This window comes from Kogia breviceps, chromosome 2 (assembly GCF_026419965.1).
Source record: "Kogia breviceps isolate mKogBre1 chromosome 2, mKogBre1 haplotype 1, whole genome shotgun sequence".
Lineage (NCBI taxonomy): Eukaryota > Metazoa > Chordata > Mammalia > Artiodactyla > Physeteridae > Kogia > Kogia breviceps.
In genome coordinates this window covers 137972967-137987718 of record NC_081311.1, presented here as the reverse complement: position 1 = coordinate 137987718, position 14752 = coordinate 137972967, and the positions used below count along the sequence as shown (strand labels likewise).

General features: G+C 41.0%; 1 protein-coding gene across 5 annotated transcripts in view; it reads left to right on the top strand.

The window, feature by feature from the left end:
• The window catches only part of STK39 (serine/threonine kinase 39), a 491161-nt gene that overhangs the window by 223277 nt on the left and 253132 nt on the right, over window positions 1-14752 (top strand). For all 5 annotated transcript variants that reach the window (XM_067026251.1, XM_067026250.1, XM_067026249.1 and 2 more), the window contains one exon: window positions 12408-12520. In XM_067026251.1, the coding sequence (XP_066882352.1) occupies window positions 12506-12520 (15 nt within the window). In that variant the 5' untranslated portion in view covers window positions 12408-12505. The remainder of the gene's footprint in view (window positions 1-12407; window positions 12521-14752) is intronic.

Below are 14752 nucleotides of genomic sequence, written 5' to 3'. Positions count from 1 at the left end.
GCATCACTACTCTTGCGCTTTGGGGCCATTAGTAAGTAAAATAAGGCTTCACCTGAACACAAGCACTGCGATACCTTAACAGTTGATCTGATAACCTTAGAGGGCTACTAAGTGACTTACAGGTGGGATATGCTGGACAGAGGGACGATTCACGTCCAGGATGGGATGGAGTGGGATTTCATGACACTACTCAGAATGGCACAAAATATAAACCTTGCGAATCGTTTATTTCTGGAATTTTCCATTTAATGATTTTCGATCATGGTTGACCTTGGGTAACTAAAATCACGGAAAGCGAAACCACAAAAAAAGGGGGGACGACTGTAATTGTGAAATGTTTTTTAAACTGGCAAGTAATCGTATTTACAGAGTGACTCTTTTATCTACTGTGTATCATTAAGAAAACCAAAAGTGTCTAGGAGTAAATCACAGTATCAATCACATTGAATTAGATGGAAGTTAGAGTCTGATACTTAACAGCTTCTTATCCCATACATACCACTCCTCTCTTTAACCAGGTACCTAGACTTTACCTATATCCCTTAATAATAATTTTCTTGTGTTAGACAATCCCAGTCCACTGTCTGAGTTTAGTAAGGGTAGTATAGACCTGTGTTTAAAATTTTTAAAACATATTTAATTGTTGCTTTAGGTGTAGCTTGAGGTCCAAGGTGAGCATATGACATTCATTCCAGTTTGATTCCACACACCAGTTTCCCTCTATCTCCCTTACGATCAGAGCCCCGGGTGACTTTTTGTTTTTCTGTGGTATTATCAGATGGTTCTTGCTGAGTTACACACAAGCCTTGCTTTTCTTTGGTGAGGTCTGTGACCTCTAAAGGTTTTAACAAGCCAGGCTTTCCCAGGGAAGGTAGTTTATCCAGGTCAGTGGTGAAATACAAGTTCATTCACTGAGTGGCCATTTCTCTACCTCACCCTGGTCTTTATGATTTTTTATAGTAAGCTCTAAATCTGCTCCAACAACCCCAGAAGGAGGCTCTGGTCACTGGTTCTTTTGACCGAGGCAGAAGGACATAACTCAACCAGCTTGGCTGTTACACAAACCAGGTTGCTTAGGAGGGTCACCTGTTTGTTTGTAGCTGCCATGAGAAATGTGGCCTTGCTGTGCCCGGCCTGGTGTATCCTGACAGGCCAGCAGTAGCATCTGTTTTGTAAAAGAATCTGCCCAGAAAATTGCACATAACACCTGCCTCACTGTTTCTGTTCTTTGTGTTTGACTTGAGAGTTTACTGTGCCCGTGTTCCTTCCACATAGAATGCACCAAACGCACTAGCTCTGATGGCTTTCTCTTTGTATGAAGTAGCAGGATGTGGTGGATGGCCACGTGGTGACCTGCTGTAAATCAGTGGGGGCCCGTGTCCTGAGTATATTCGCATAATATGTTGAGCCATAGGAAATGTGACCATTTTTGATCTAGAAGAATGACAACTTCGTATGTGTAATTGAGTAGGTAATTTTAAATTTGTACCCTCAGGTAAGGAAGGTACACATTTTAAAAAAAAATTTTAAAAATATTTATTTGTTTTATTTATTTATTTTTGGCTGCATTGGATCTTCGTTGCAGTACACGGGGTTCTCATTGCAGTGGCTTCTCTTGTTGCAGAGCACGGGCTGTAGGCACACGGGCTTCAGTAGTTGTGGCTCGCGGGATCTAGAGCGCGGGCTCCAGAGCGCAGGCTCGGTCGTTGTGGCGCACGGGCTTAGTTGCTCTGTGGCATGTGGGATCTTCCCGGACCAGGGCTTGAACCCGTGTTCCCTGCATTGGCAGGCGGATTCTTAACCACTGCGCTACCAGGGAAGCCCATGTGGTGAGCTTTTATGTGACTTACCATATTTTTATGTTTTCAAACATTAATGGCTAACCTTAATTTAGGAGCTCTCACACAAAATTCTGGATTTTCAGCTTTTCTGTGAGAAATCAGAATCTTGCCCCAGTAGGTCAGTGATGTCACGTGGCACCAGTGGGCTGAGGCAGAGTGACACCTGTGCCCCCGTGGAGCTCACGTATGTGTCCATTCACACCCTGGCCAGCTTGTGGTCCTCATGGGACCGGATTGGCCTCACGAGCTATGAGGTTGGACCCATGACATGAATAGGGCACCTCGAGCAAGTTGGGTAAAGAGAGAATTGGAAGAAATCACCAGCTGGACCAAAGTCATCTGTTTTGTTTACTGCATACCAGCAGCCAGCACCTCTAAAAAGAAAGCCTGATACAGCTCTGGACTCTATTCACTAAAAAAGGACAGCTATGCATAATTAAGGAGCTTTTCCAGGTGCTAAGATATGGACAAACTCTTGTTAAAGTTTCGGCTTGGTGCTCTTCATTTAAGTAGCATATGGTGACAGAATTTGCTTCCCCTGGCCACCATTCTTGTCACAGGCTGGTGTAATACCTTTCCTGTTTACCTTTTTGCTTTTTAAATCCTGACATTTATGGGAAGGGTTTACTGAACAATTGACCATGTCCTAACTTTAACATGAAAGTTCTTGTCGACTAATATATATTTTAAGAGTTCCAGATGTTTATTGTTACACTGCTTGTAATGGGGGGGGGGATCTGGACATAAAAAAGGAGTACTCATCAATAAAAGAAGGGCTGAATAAATTGTGGTACATCAACATCGTGAAATACTATGTGGTGTTAACATGACGAATTGACAGGACACCAGCTGACCTGGAGGGATTTCCCTGAGGAGTAATTCTAGCTGAGATTTAATTAGTACTTCCTGTGTGTTAGGCAGGCTTCCAAGGGCTTTCCATGTATTAACTCATTTGATCTTCACAGCTGCCCTGTGAGCTCGGTGCTATTATTGACAATCTTACAAGGGAAGAAACTGAGGCATGGAGATGTTAAGAAAGTTGTCCAAGGACAAGCAGTTAGTATGTAGCAGGGCTAGGATATGAACTCATGCAATATGGATGAACAAAGACTTCTTAAAATCATTTTGTTTGGCTAGATATCAAAGTACATTATCAGTGAGAAATGTAGCTATAGGATATTAATTCATAGCTGTTCCTGAATTCTCTGGGTTATTCTCTTATATCTTAGACCCTTAAACTCATCATGCTGTATCAGACCTTAGAAATCATTTAGTCTTCTGGTTTTCCAGTTTAGCCCACCTCTTCCCCCACTTTTAAACCAACTGAATCTTCCTGGTGAGCAAAATGAAACTTAGTCCTGACCTAGAGCTACTTTGCCCTCTCTCTTTTCCCCAGTACAAACTACAGATATAGTCCATCTCCTTCATGTTACAGATGGAGAAATGAGTCCCAGAGAGAGAGCCTAACATTTACTGAGTCGATGTTTTCCAGGGATGTGAAACTCATTGTTATTAAGCCTTGCAGGTAGATTTTATTATGCCCTTTAAGGAAATGGAGGTATAGGTGGAAGAAATAGGGCCAGTGTCACAGAGGGAATCAGTATCAGGGTTGGATAGAATCCCTGTCTAACCTTCTCAAGGGTCTTACTAACCTAAGACTTGAGAATTACAGAGGCCTTCCAGAGGCCCTTCAGTTGATTCTTGTCTCTTATTGCTATTGGAATTAATTAGGAAGTTTTTGAGAACTTCTAACTTACATGGGATAATTTAGCATAGGTGATCGTGGGAGAGTGACTTCAGAACAGACAAGGAAAGCTTTCTGTATTAGTCAGCTTGGGCTGCCATAATAAAATACCTTAAGAATGGGTGCCTTCAACAACAGAAATTTATTTCTCACTGTTTTGGAGGCTGGGAAGTCCATATCAAGGTGCTGGCTGATCCGGCTTCTGATGAGAGCTTGCCTCCCTTCCCTTCCTGTCCTCCGCCACATAGTGAGGGGCTAGACTTGATGGTCTTTAAGGCTCCCTGTACCCCTAATGTTGTTCCTGATCTCTCTTACAGTTGAAGGAAATCTTTGGATTCAAAGTAGACTGTTCCAGATTGTCCAATGAGTGGTTAAATCTGTTCATGCTGTGACAGTCACTTCAGGTCATAAAGCTTCATATTTATTCTTTCTAGAGATGAGAAGCTGCCAGTTGTTCTTTAGTCAGCTGTAGTTATAAAGCAATAACAATCCTCTAGTTGTATGGCTCTAATAAAAGACTTTCCCCAACACTCCTTCCCCTTTTAAATTAAAAAAAATATTATTTTTTAAATTAAAAATTTTTTTTACAATTTTTAAAGGTTACTTTCTATTTACAGCTGCTACAAAATATTGGCTATATTCCCCATGTTGTACAGTACATCCTTGAGCCTATCTTATACCCAATAGATTGTATCTCCCACTCCTCCACCCCTTTATTGCTCCTCCTCCCCTCCCCACTGGTAACCACTAGCTTGTTCTCTCTATCTTTGAGTCTGCTTCTTTTGTGATATATTTACTAGTTGGATTTTTGAGATTCCACATGTAAGTGATATCATACAGTATTCGTCTTTCTCTGATTTATTTCACTTAGCATAAGGTCCTCCAAGTCCATCCACGTTGCTAGCTGCAAATGGCAAAATTTCATTTTTTTATGACTAATATTCCAGTGTGTGTGTGTGTGTGTGTGTGTGTATGTGTGTATGTGTGTATGTATGTATGTATCATATCCTCTTTATCCATTCATCTGGATAAGTGGACACTTAGCTCTCTAATAATTAGTGATGTGGAGCATCTTCCCATGTGTTTGTTAGCCATTGGTATGTCTTCTTTGGAGAAGTGTCCATTTAGATCTTCCACCCATTTTTCAATTGGGTTGTTTGTTTTTCTGATATTGAGCTGCATGAGCTGTTTGTATATTTTGGAGATTAATCCCTTGTCAGTTGCTTCATTTACAAATATTTTCTCCCATTCTGAGGGTTGTCTTTTCATCTTGTTTATAGTTTCCTTTTCTGTGCAAAAGCTTTTAAGTTTCATTAGGTCCCATTTGTTTATTTTTGATTTTATTCTCATTACTCTAGGAGATGAGTCAAAAGAGATCTTGCTATGATTTATGTCAAAGAGTGTTCTGCCTATGTTTTCCTCTAAGAGTTTTATAGTGTCTGGCCTTACATTTAGGTCTTTAATCCATTTTGAGTTTATTTTTGTGTATAGTGTTAGGGAGTGTTCTAATTTCATTCTTTTACATGTAGCTGTCCAGTTTTCCAGCACCACTTATTGAAGAGTCTGTCTTTTCTCCATTGTATATTCTTGCCTTCTTTATCAAAAATAATGTGACCATATGAGTGTGGGTTTATCTCTGGGCTTTCTATCCTGTTCCATTGATCTATATTTCTGTTTTTGTGCCAGTAACATACTGCCTTGATTACTGTAGCTTTGTAGTATAGTCTGAAGTCAGGGAGCCTGATTACTCCAGCTCCATTTTTCGTTCTCAAGATTGCTTTGGCTGTTTGGGGTCTTTTGTGTTTCCATACAAATTGTGAAATTTTTTGTTCTAGTTCTGTGAAAAATGCCAGTGGTAGTTTGATAGGGATTGCATCGAATCTTTAGATGGCTTTGGGTAGTAGAGTCATTTTCACAGTGTTGATTCTTCCAATCCAAGAACATGGTATATCTCTCTATCTATTTGTATCATCTTTAATTTCTTTCATCAGTGTCTTATAGTTTTCTGCATACAGGTCTTTTGTCTCCTTAGGTAGGTTTACTCCTAGGTATTTTATTGTTTTTGTTGCAGTGGTAAATGGGAGTGTTTCCTTAATTTCTCTTTCAGATTTTTCATCATTAGTGTATAGGAATGCAAGAGATTTCTGTGTATTAATTTTGTATCCTGCTATTTTACCAAATTCATTGATTAGCTCTAGTACTTTTCTGGTAGCCTCTTTAGGATTCCCTGTGTATAGTGTCATGTCACCTGTAAACAGTGACAGTTTTCTTCTTTTCTGATTTGGATTCCTTTTATTTCTTTTTCTTCTCTGCTGCTGTGGCTAAAACTTCTGAAACTATGTTGAATAATAGTGGTGAGAGTGGGCAGCCTTGTCTTGTTCTTGATCTTAGTGGAAATGGTTTCAGTTTTTCACCATTGAGAATGATGTTGGCTGTGGATTTGTCATATATGGACTTTATTATGTTGAGCTAAGTTCCCCTTATGCCTACTTTCTGGAGGGTCTTTTTAATCATAAATGGGTGTTGAATTTTGTAGAAAGCTTTTTCTGCATCTATTGAGATGATCATATGGTTTTTCTCCTTCAATTTGTTAATATGGTTTGTCACATTGATTTGTGTATATTGAAGAATCCTTGCAGTCCTGGGATAAATCCCACTTGATCATGGTGTATGATCCTTTTAATCTGCTCTTGGATTCTGTTTGCTAGTATTTTGTTGAAGGTTTTTCCATCTATGTTCATCAGTGGTATTGGTGTGTAGTTTTCTATTTTTGTGGCATCTTTGACTGGTTTTGGTATCAGGGTGATGGTGGCCTCATAGAATGAGTTTGGGAGTGTTCCTCCCTCTACTATATTTTGGAAGAGTTTGAGAAGGATAGGTGTTACCTCTTCTCTAAATGGTTGATAGAATTCACCTGTGAAGCCATCTGGTCCTGGGCTTTTGTTTGTTGGAAGATTCTTAATCACAGTTTCAATTTCAGTGCTTGTGATTGCTCTGTTTACATATTCTATTTCTTCCTGGTTCTGTCTTGGGAGGTTGTGCTTTTCTAAGAATGTGTCCATTTCTTCCAGTTTGTCCATTTTATTGGTATATAGTTGCTTGTGGTAATCTCCCATGATCCTTTGTATTTCTGCAGTGTCAGTTGTTACTTCTTTTTCGTTTCCAGTTCTATTGATTTGAGTCTCCTCACTTTTTTTCTTGATGAAGTCTTGGCTAGTGGTTTATCAATTTTGTGTATCTTCTCAGAGAACCAGCTTTTAGTTTTATTGGTCTTAGCTATTGTTTCCTTTATTTCTTTTTCATTTATTTCTGATCTGATCTTTATGATTTCTTTCCTTCTGATAACTTCGGGGTTTTTTGGTTCTTCTTTCTCTAATTGCTTTAAATGTAAGGTTAGGTTGTTTATTTGAGGTGTTTCTTGTTTCTTGAGGTAGGATTGTATTGCTGTAAACTTCCCTCTTAGAAATGCTTTTGCTGCGTCCCATAGGTTTTGGGTCATCGTGTTTTCATTGCCGTTTGTTTCTAGGTATTTTTTGATTTCCTCTTTGATTTCTTCAGTGATATCTTGGTTATTTAGTAGTGTATTGTTTAGCCTCCATGTGTTTGTATTTTTTACAGTTCTTTTCCTGTAATTGATATCTAGTCTACTAGCATTGTGGTCGGAAAAGATACTTGACACGATTTCAGTTGTCTTAAATTTGCCAGGCTTGATTTGTGACCCAAGAGATGATCTATCCTGGAGAATGTTCCATGAGCACTTGAGAAGAAAGTGTATTCTGTTGTTTTTGGATGGAATGTCCTATAAATATCAATTAAGTCCATCTTGTTTAATGTATCATTTAAAGCTTGTGTTTCCTTATTTGTTTTCCTTTTGGATGATCTGTCCATTGGTGAAAGTGGGGTGTTAAAGTTCCCTACTATGATTGTGTTACTGTTGATTTCCCCTTTTACGGCTGTTAGCATTTGCCTTGCGTATTGAGGTGCTCCTATGTTGGGTGCATAAATATTTACAATTGTTATATCTTCTTGTTGGATTCATCCCTTGATCATTATGTAGTGTTCTTCCTTGTCTCTTGTAACATTCTTTATTTTAAAGTCTGTTTTATCTGATATGAGAATTGCTGCTCCAGCTTTCTTTTGATTTCCATTTGCATGGAATATCTTTTCCTATCCCCTCACTTTCAGTCTGTATGTGTACCTAGGTCTCAAGTGGGTCTCTTGTAGGCAGCATATATATGGGTCTTGTTTTTGTATGCATTCAGCCAGTCTATGTGTTTTGGTTGGAGCATTTAGTCCATTTACATTTAAGGTAGTTTTCCATATGTGTGTTCCTATTACCATTTTCTTAATTGTTTTGGGTTTGTTATTGTAGGTCTTTTCCTTCTCTTGTGTTTTCTGACTAGAGAAGTTCCTTTAGCATTTGTTGTAAAGCTGGTTTGGTGGTGCTGAATTCTCTTAGCTTTTACTTGTCTGTAAAGGTTTTAACATCTCTGTTGAATCTGAATGAGATCCTTGTTGGGTGGAGTAATCTTGATTGTAGGTTTTTCTCTTTCATCACTTTAAATATGTCCAGCCACTCCCTTCTGGCTTGCAGAGTGTCTGCTGAACGATCAGCTGTTAACCTTATGGGGATTCCCTTGTATATTATTTGTTGTTTTTTTTCCTTACTGCTTTTAATATTTTTCTTTGTATTTAATTTTTGATAGTTTGATTAATAGGTGTTATGGCGTGTTGTTCCTTGGATTTATCCTGTATGGGACTCTCTGCACTTCCTGTACTTGATTGACTTTTTCCTTTCCCATATTAGGGAAGTTTTCAACTATAATCTCTTCAAATATTTTCTCAGTCCCTTTCTTTGTCTCTTCTTCTGGGACCCCTATAATTCTAATGTTGGTGCATTTAATGTTGTCCCAGAGTTCTCTGAGACTGTCCTCGATTCTTTTCATTGTTTTTTCTTTATTTTGCTCTACAGTAGTTATTTCCACTATTTTATCTTCCAGGTCACCTATCCGTTCTTCTGTGTCAGTTTTTCTGGTATTGATTCCTTCTAGAGAATTTTTAATTTCATTTATTGTGTTGTTCATCATTGGTTGTTTGCTCTTTAGTTCTTCTAGATCCTTGTTAAACGTTTCTTGTATTTTCTCCATTCTGTTTCCAAGATTTTGGATCATCTTTACTATCATTACTCTGAATTCTTTTTCAGGTAGACCGCCTATTTCATCTGGTGGGTTTTTACCTTGCTCCTTCATCTGCTGTGTGTTTCTCTGTCTTCTCATTTTGTTTAACTTACTGTGTTTAGGGTCTCCTTTCCACAGGCTGCAGGTTCGTAATTCCCATTGTTTTTGTTGTCTGCCCCCCGTGGGTAAGGTTGGTTCAGTGGGTTGTGTAGGCTTTCTGGTGGAGGGGACTGGTGCCTGTGTTCTGCTGGATGAGGCTGGGTCTTGTCTTTCCTGTGGGCAGGACCACGTCCAGTGGTGTGTTTTGGGGTGTCTGTGACCTTATTATGATGTTAGGCAGCCTCTCTGCTAATGGGTGGGTTTGCGTTCCTGTCTTGCTAGTTGTTTGGCATAGGGTGTCTAGTACTGTAGCTTGCTGGTCGTTGAGTGGAGTTGGGTTTTAGCGTTGAGATTGAGATCTCTGGGAGAGCTTTTGCCGTTTGATATTATGTGGGTCTGGGAGGTCTCTGGTGGACCAGTGTCCTGAACTCGGCTCTCCTACCTCAAAGACTCACCCCTGACACCCGGCTGGAGCACCAAGACTCTGTCAGCCATACGGCTCCAAACTCCGGAACTCCACACTCAGAGGCCCTCCTTTCCCCATGGTGCCTCTCCCCTTCTGCCAGTTTTAATTTTTTAATTAATTGATTGATTCATTTTTGGTTGTGCTGGGTCTTAGTTGCAGCATGTGACCTCTTAGTTGTGCCATGCATGTGTGATGTAGTTCTCTGACCAGGGATCGAAGCTGCGTCCCGTGCATCCGGAGGCGAATTCTTAACCACTGCGTCACCAGGGATGTCCCTGTCTTTTCATTTTGTCAGTGGTTTCCTTTGCTGTGCAAAAGCCAACTCAGCATCCCTTCCCCTTTTTAGAATTGTTCTTTGTATCCATATTCTTGAGTTTGTCTGTGGAAGCCAGAAGGCTTTTATAGTCAAGGGCTTAACTGACTGGGAGTGGTAGTCCCATATCATGTACAATTATTTTAGCATTTCTGGGAATTTGTTTTCTTCTTTCCTGTTTTGCAGTTTTCCCAATTTGAGAATGTTCTGGGATGTGGATGGAGGATGGAGGGGTGGGATTGGGGTGCGATTTACAACAGGTAGGGCTGAGCTTCCCATCAGCAGCTTGTTAAAGACGTTTGTTGATTTCTCTGCTGGGAACCAGGCCCAGTGCTAACTAGCTACTTATCACTTTCTCTGTGGCTCCCTTCAGTGATGGTCTCTTGTTCTGGAGACCTTGAATGGAAAATACACTCTGCTATCAGCAGGGCTCTTTGTAGTGTTTGGCCCTGGTATCTGGGGCATTCTGGATTGAGCCCAACATGCTGCGATCTGCAGGGCCAGTGAGGTTGATCCAGTAGGACTTGGAGTAGCAGCTGATGGAGAAGGAGTGAGGTTAGGGACAGGGAGCTCCTTTTAAACAATCTCTGACAGTGGTGCTTGCTCCTTGCACTGAGCTCTAGAGAGAGTGAGGCTCTCTAGGTTGTTTCTCTTTTCTTCAACCATATAGGGCAGAAAATGTTTTCCTAGGAAGGGCGTAAGAAGGAAGGGAGAAGTGCGCTTCTGACTTGTGGGAGGTAGGAAAAAAGCATGGATGTTATTGTCCTGCAGACCTGACTCAGATTCCGGCTCAGGTGCTTGTTAGCTGTGTGGGCAAGTTTTCCGAGTCCCAGTGTTCTCACATATAAAATGAGGCTAATAACAAAAACTGCACAGGCTTGTAATGAGAATTATGCGAGGAAAATGCTGACTGTATAGTGGGTGGTCAGTATCTGTGGAGTTTCTTCCCCAGTGAACACAGGTGGGACTTCCTGGAACGGAAGCTGTGAACTTGGAGACCTGTCTTTGGAGCATTAGGGTGACCTGCTCGGGTCATAGATCGGGGGCCAGAGCTGATGATGAGACCACAGGGCAGAACTTCAGTGATAAACACACCCATTTGGGCACTTCTTTGGGGGTGGGAAAGCCTTGATTTGCACAAGCAGTGTCGTGCCTTTCTCTCACATGTATCAGGAAATCTAATACTGGTCTCCCCTCCTTATTGACAAAAGATCCTCCCTCCTGCCCTTTGGATGATATTCGGTGACTCATTTGGGAAATAGTACCCAAAGAAAAACTTGAAGGAGAAAAGTAGACGGTCACATCTGCCCCCTTTTGCACAGACCCAAGCACAGGATGTTTCTCTCCTTGGCAGTCTTGCAGGGAGAGGATTTATGTGATGAGAATGAGATTTTTGGTATTCTTTGCAGAATTGAGATGCCTTAACCTGGAAGTCTTTTTGCCCCTACGGAATACAAATCGGATTAGGAGCTCTTTGTGCTCTGCCACAAATCGTTACACGTCTACAGTTTGCTCTTATAAAATATGGATGATGCCATGACTCTGTCTCTTAGGAATTTGAGTGCATTAGCTAATGATCATGAAACCTTAGAAATGGGAAATGCATATGAATGCTGAGAGCTTTTGTAATTACACATTTGCATCATTTTGCTTGGCATCCTTGAAAAGTCCTGCTTTCAGCATGAGAATACTCAGGTTGATTCCTGTTCTTCTAATTGTAGGGCAAACTTGGAAGAAATAAGCTCACAGAGTGCTCAGAGTAGATAAGTTGTCACAGCATCTCATGGGAGCCCTGAAGTAGCTCGGGCTGGAGTGGTTTGGTTTGGGCTGAAGTGGGAGAAGAGCTTGAGATATTGTAAAGGCACTGAAATGGGAAGGCATCAGCATCAGATGATGGTAATGGCGTCCACACAGGGGTGTGCTTAGATGCTTATGTCTTATTCTTTTCTTAAAAATTAATTAATTAATTATTTTTGGCAGCATTGGGTCTTTGTTGCTGTGCTCGGGCTTGCTCTAGTTGCGGTGAGCGGGCTTCTCATCGCAGTGACTTCTGTTGCGGAGCACGGGCTCTAGGTGTGCGGGCTTCAGTAGCTGTGGCTTGAGGGTTCCAGAGCACAGGCTCAGTAGTTGTGGCACACGGACTTAGTTGCTCCGTGGCATGTGGGATCTTCCCGGACCGGGGCTCGAACCTGTGTCCTCTGCATTGGCAGGCCGATTCTTAACCACTGCTCCACCAGGGAAGCCCTCTCTTATTCTTGTGGCATTAGACCCATCACTTTCTCAGCCTTTGTACTGGGCAGCAGTGAACACCCTGTATTGCAATGGACTCTTTTGACGCAGATACTGTCTTTGTATTCTCTAGAAAAGTGTAGTTTCTCCTTTTTCTCCTTCATAGAATTATTTTAAGACTTAAGAAACTCTTTAAAACGATGTCAAATGATAATGTTTTGAATACTTTGAGTAGAAACTTAAAAAAATAGGGCTTCCCTGGTGGCGCAGTGGTTGAGAATCCGCCTGCCAATGCAGGGAACACGGGTTCGTGCCCCGGTCCGGGAAGATCCCACATGCCGCGGAGCAGCTGGGCCCATGAGCCATGGCCACTGAGCCTGCGCGTCCGGAGCCTGTGCTCTGCAATGGGAGAGGCCACAACAGTGAGAGGCCCGCGTACCACAAAAAAAAAAAAAAAAATTAATTTGTGAAGGGGGTCACAAATAGTAACCAGATGGTGTGCCACTTGATAGCTGATGTTGTTTTTATTTCATTTCAGGCAGTGGCGCTACAGCTGTGGTTCAGGCTGCTCTATGTAAACCCAGGCAAGAACGTGTAGCAATAAAGCGGATCAACTTGGAAAAATGCCAGACCAGCATGGATGAACTATTAGTAAGTAAAAGTGAAGGGGATACTGCTCGTTGCTTTTCTTAACTCGTGGATACATAGAGATGGGCCGGAGAGGCAGGAGAACAGAGAGCAGAGGCAACTTGGTGTTTTCTCCTGTTTGGACACACTTATTTCTTGGAAAGCAGCCCACATGGCTTTTTTCTCCTTATGATTGTGTTGTGTAATATGCAGCTTACTTTGCTCTGACAAACAGAATTTTGCTCATTCCTCGTAATCCCCAGGTGGGGAGGGTCTGAGTGTTGACACTCTTTTTTATGAAATGAGGGAACAGACTCAGATGACCTAAGGTCATGTGATACTGAGTACAGAGTTAGATGGTGAGCTTCTGGTCCTCAGTCTTGAATCCTGATGCAAATAGGAGTTACTCCCTAAATAATTTGCTGGTCATTTTGGCTTTCATGAATTACAAAATCTCCTATAAATTTCAGTTATTCAAAATACTGCAGGGTAGCTTGCATTCTTATTGGCTAATGACAGGAGTTTATTTTTTGTACAGGGCAACTTGTACTTCTTCTAAATAAATTACATTACATAAATAACTGGAGCTTGTCGGTGTGGATATGACTGTAGTACCATTGGTTGGTTGAAGGAACATTTGCTTTTGGCTTAGCTGACTCATTATTAAATGAAGAGCTTGGCAAATGTTTATTAGTTGCCCAGCAAACTGTGAAGGGTTTGAGAGTTTAATCTCATAAATATAGTTGTGGATCCACCTGCCAATTTTTTTTTTTTCCTTTTGGCCATTTATTTGAGGATAATAGAATACTGCAGCAGAGGAGTTAACTGATGGGTTATCCCAACACTAATCCCAGGACAAATATTAGTCCAATAGCTCCATACACGTTACAAAAGTGTAATGACAGTTGGCTCCAGATGAAGAAGCCTTTTGTTATAGCCTACATTGGGGGAATGGAATGTCATTAACAAGAGCTTTTTGTCTTTACTCAGAATATAGCTTTTACTTCAGGCATAATTACAGTACACTATAGTATAAATTAAGTACAAGTATAAAGCTGTACTTTTCCAGATCTATTTGGTCTTACATTTCAAATTAGACTACACAAGACATAGTTTTCACTGGGATTGAAGCAACAGATTGTGGGCTAAAACTCAGATTAAAGGAAGGGCTTCCACAATTTAATGTTAATTTTCCAAAAAAAAAAAAAACTCTCTCCCTTTTTTTGCACACGTTTAAGGCTTTTACTCTCTTCAAAATTTCAGCTGTGCTTTGCTCTTACTGAAATTATTACTGCATACTTCTGTTGCTTGTTATCATGGTGACCAGTAAAATAGTGCCTTTGTCATCAGACCAGTTTTCAAGATCACTTTCCGGAGTGGAAAAAGCTTTAAACAAACTGTGGGGAGTGCTGTGTCCTGCTTTCGCCACTAACTTGTTTTTCAGTTTTAGTCAAGTTACCTAACAACTCTGCATGCTTTAAAAAGAGTTGAATCCCAAGATCTCTAAGATCCCATTAGGAGTCCTCAAGTTCTGTGGCTATACAAAGTACACATTAATTTTTAAAAAACCTTGGAGTATACATTTATACTTATGCCCGATTTGGAAATAGCACTCTTGCCCATGACAACTTTGCCCATGACAGTTGTATTTGATTGTGGTGTTCTGTTGGAGGTCTCACAGCCATCTTTTTACCACCAGCGGAATATTTATACAGAATATGTGTAAGGCTTGTGTGTACTTGTATCTGACAGCTCTGAAACCAGCCTGCTGGGCTGATGCTGTGGTCTCTGGTTCCTACCAAGCCGTCAGTTGCCCAAAGCTTCCATGTTTTCCCCTTGCCGACTTCTTATCAGCAGTCGGCTGCCAGTGATGATAGCTGTGTAAGGGTCCCAGTAGAGGCATGAGGGAGACTGTCATTCTGGGCCAATTTCTCTATTACCCCGGCACCAGGAACCATAGCAGTGTCATTTGGAGTTACTCGTAATTTAGCCAGAGCGGTCAGTGTGAGGGACTCGTGCTTTTATGGCTTTGTGCTTGGCTCCATTAATCTGAGGTCTTAAGATTTACAAGTTTGCTTATTAGCAGTTAATTTATTTCTTTCGTTCTTCCCCCCTGCACCCCCGTCCCAGCAATGCCCATGTTGTGTTAATGGAGTATAGTGTATGTGCATAACTATCTGCTTTTCCTTTTAAAAGATGTATTGATTTGTTGCTCTGATCTTTCCTTAATTTTGAACCTTTGACCTTTCGTTGTCT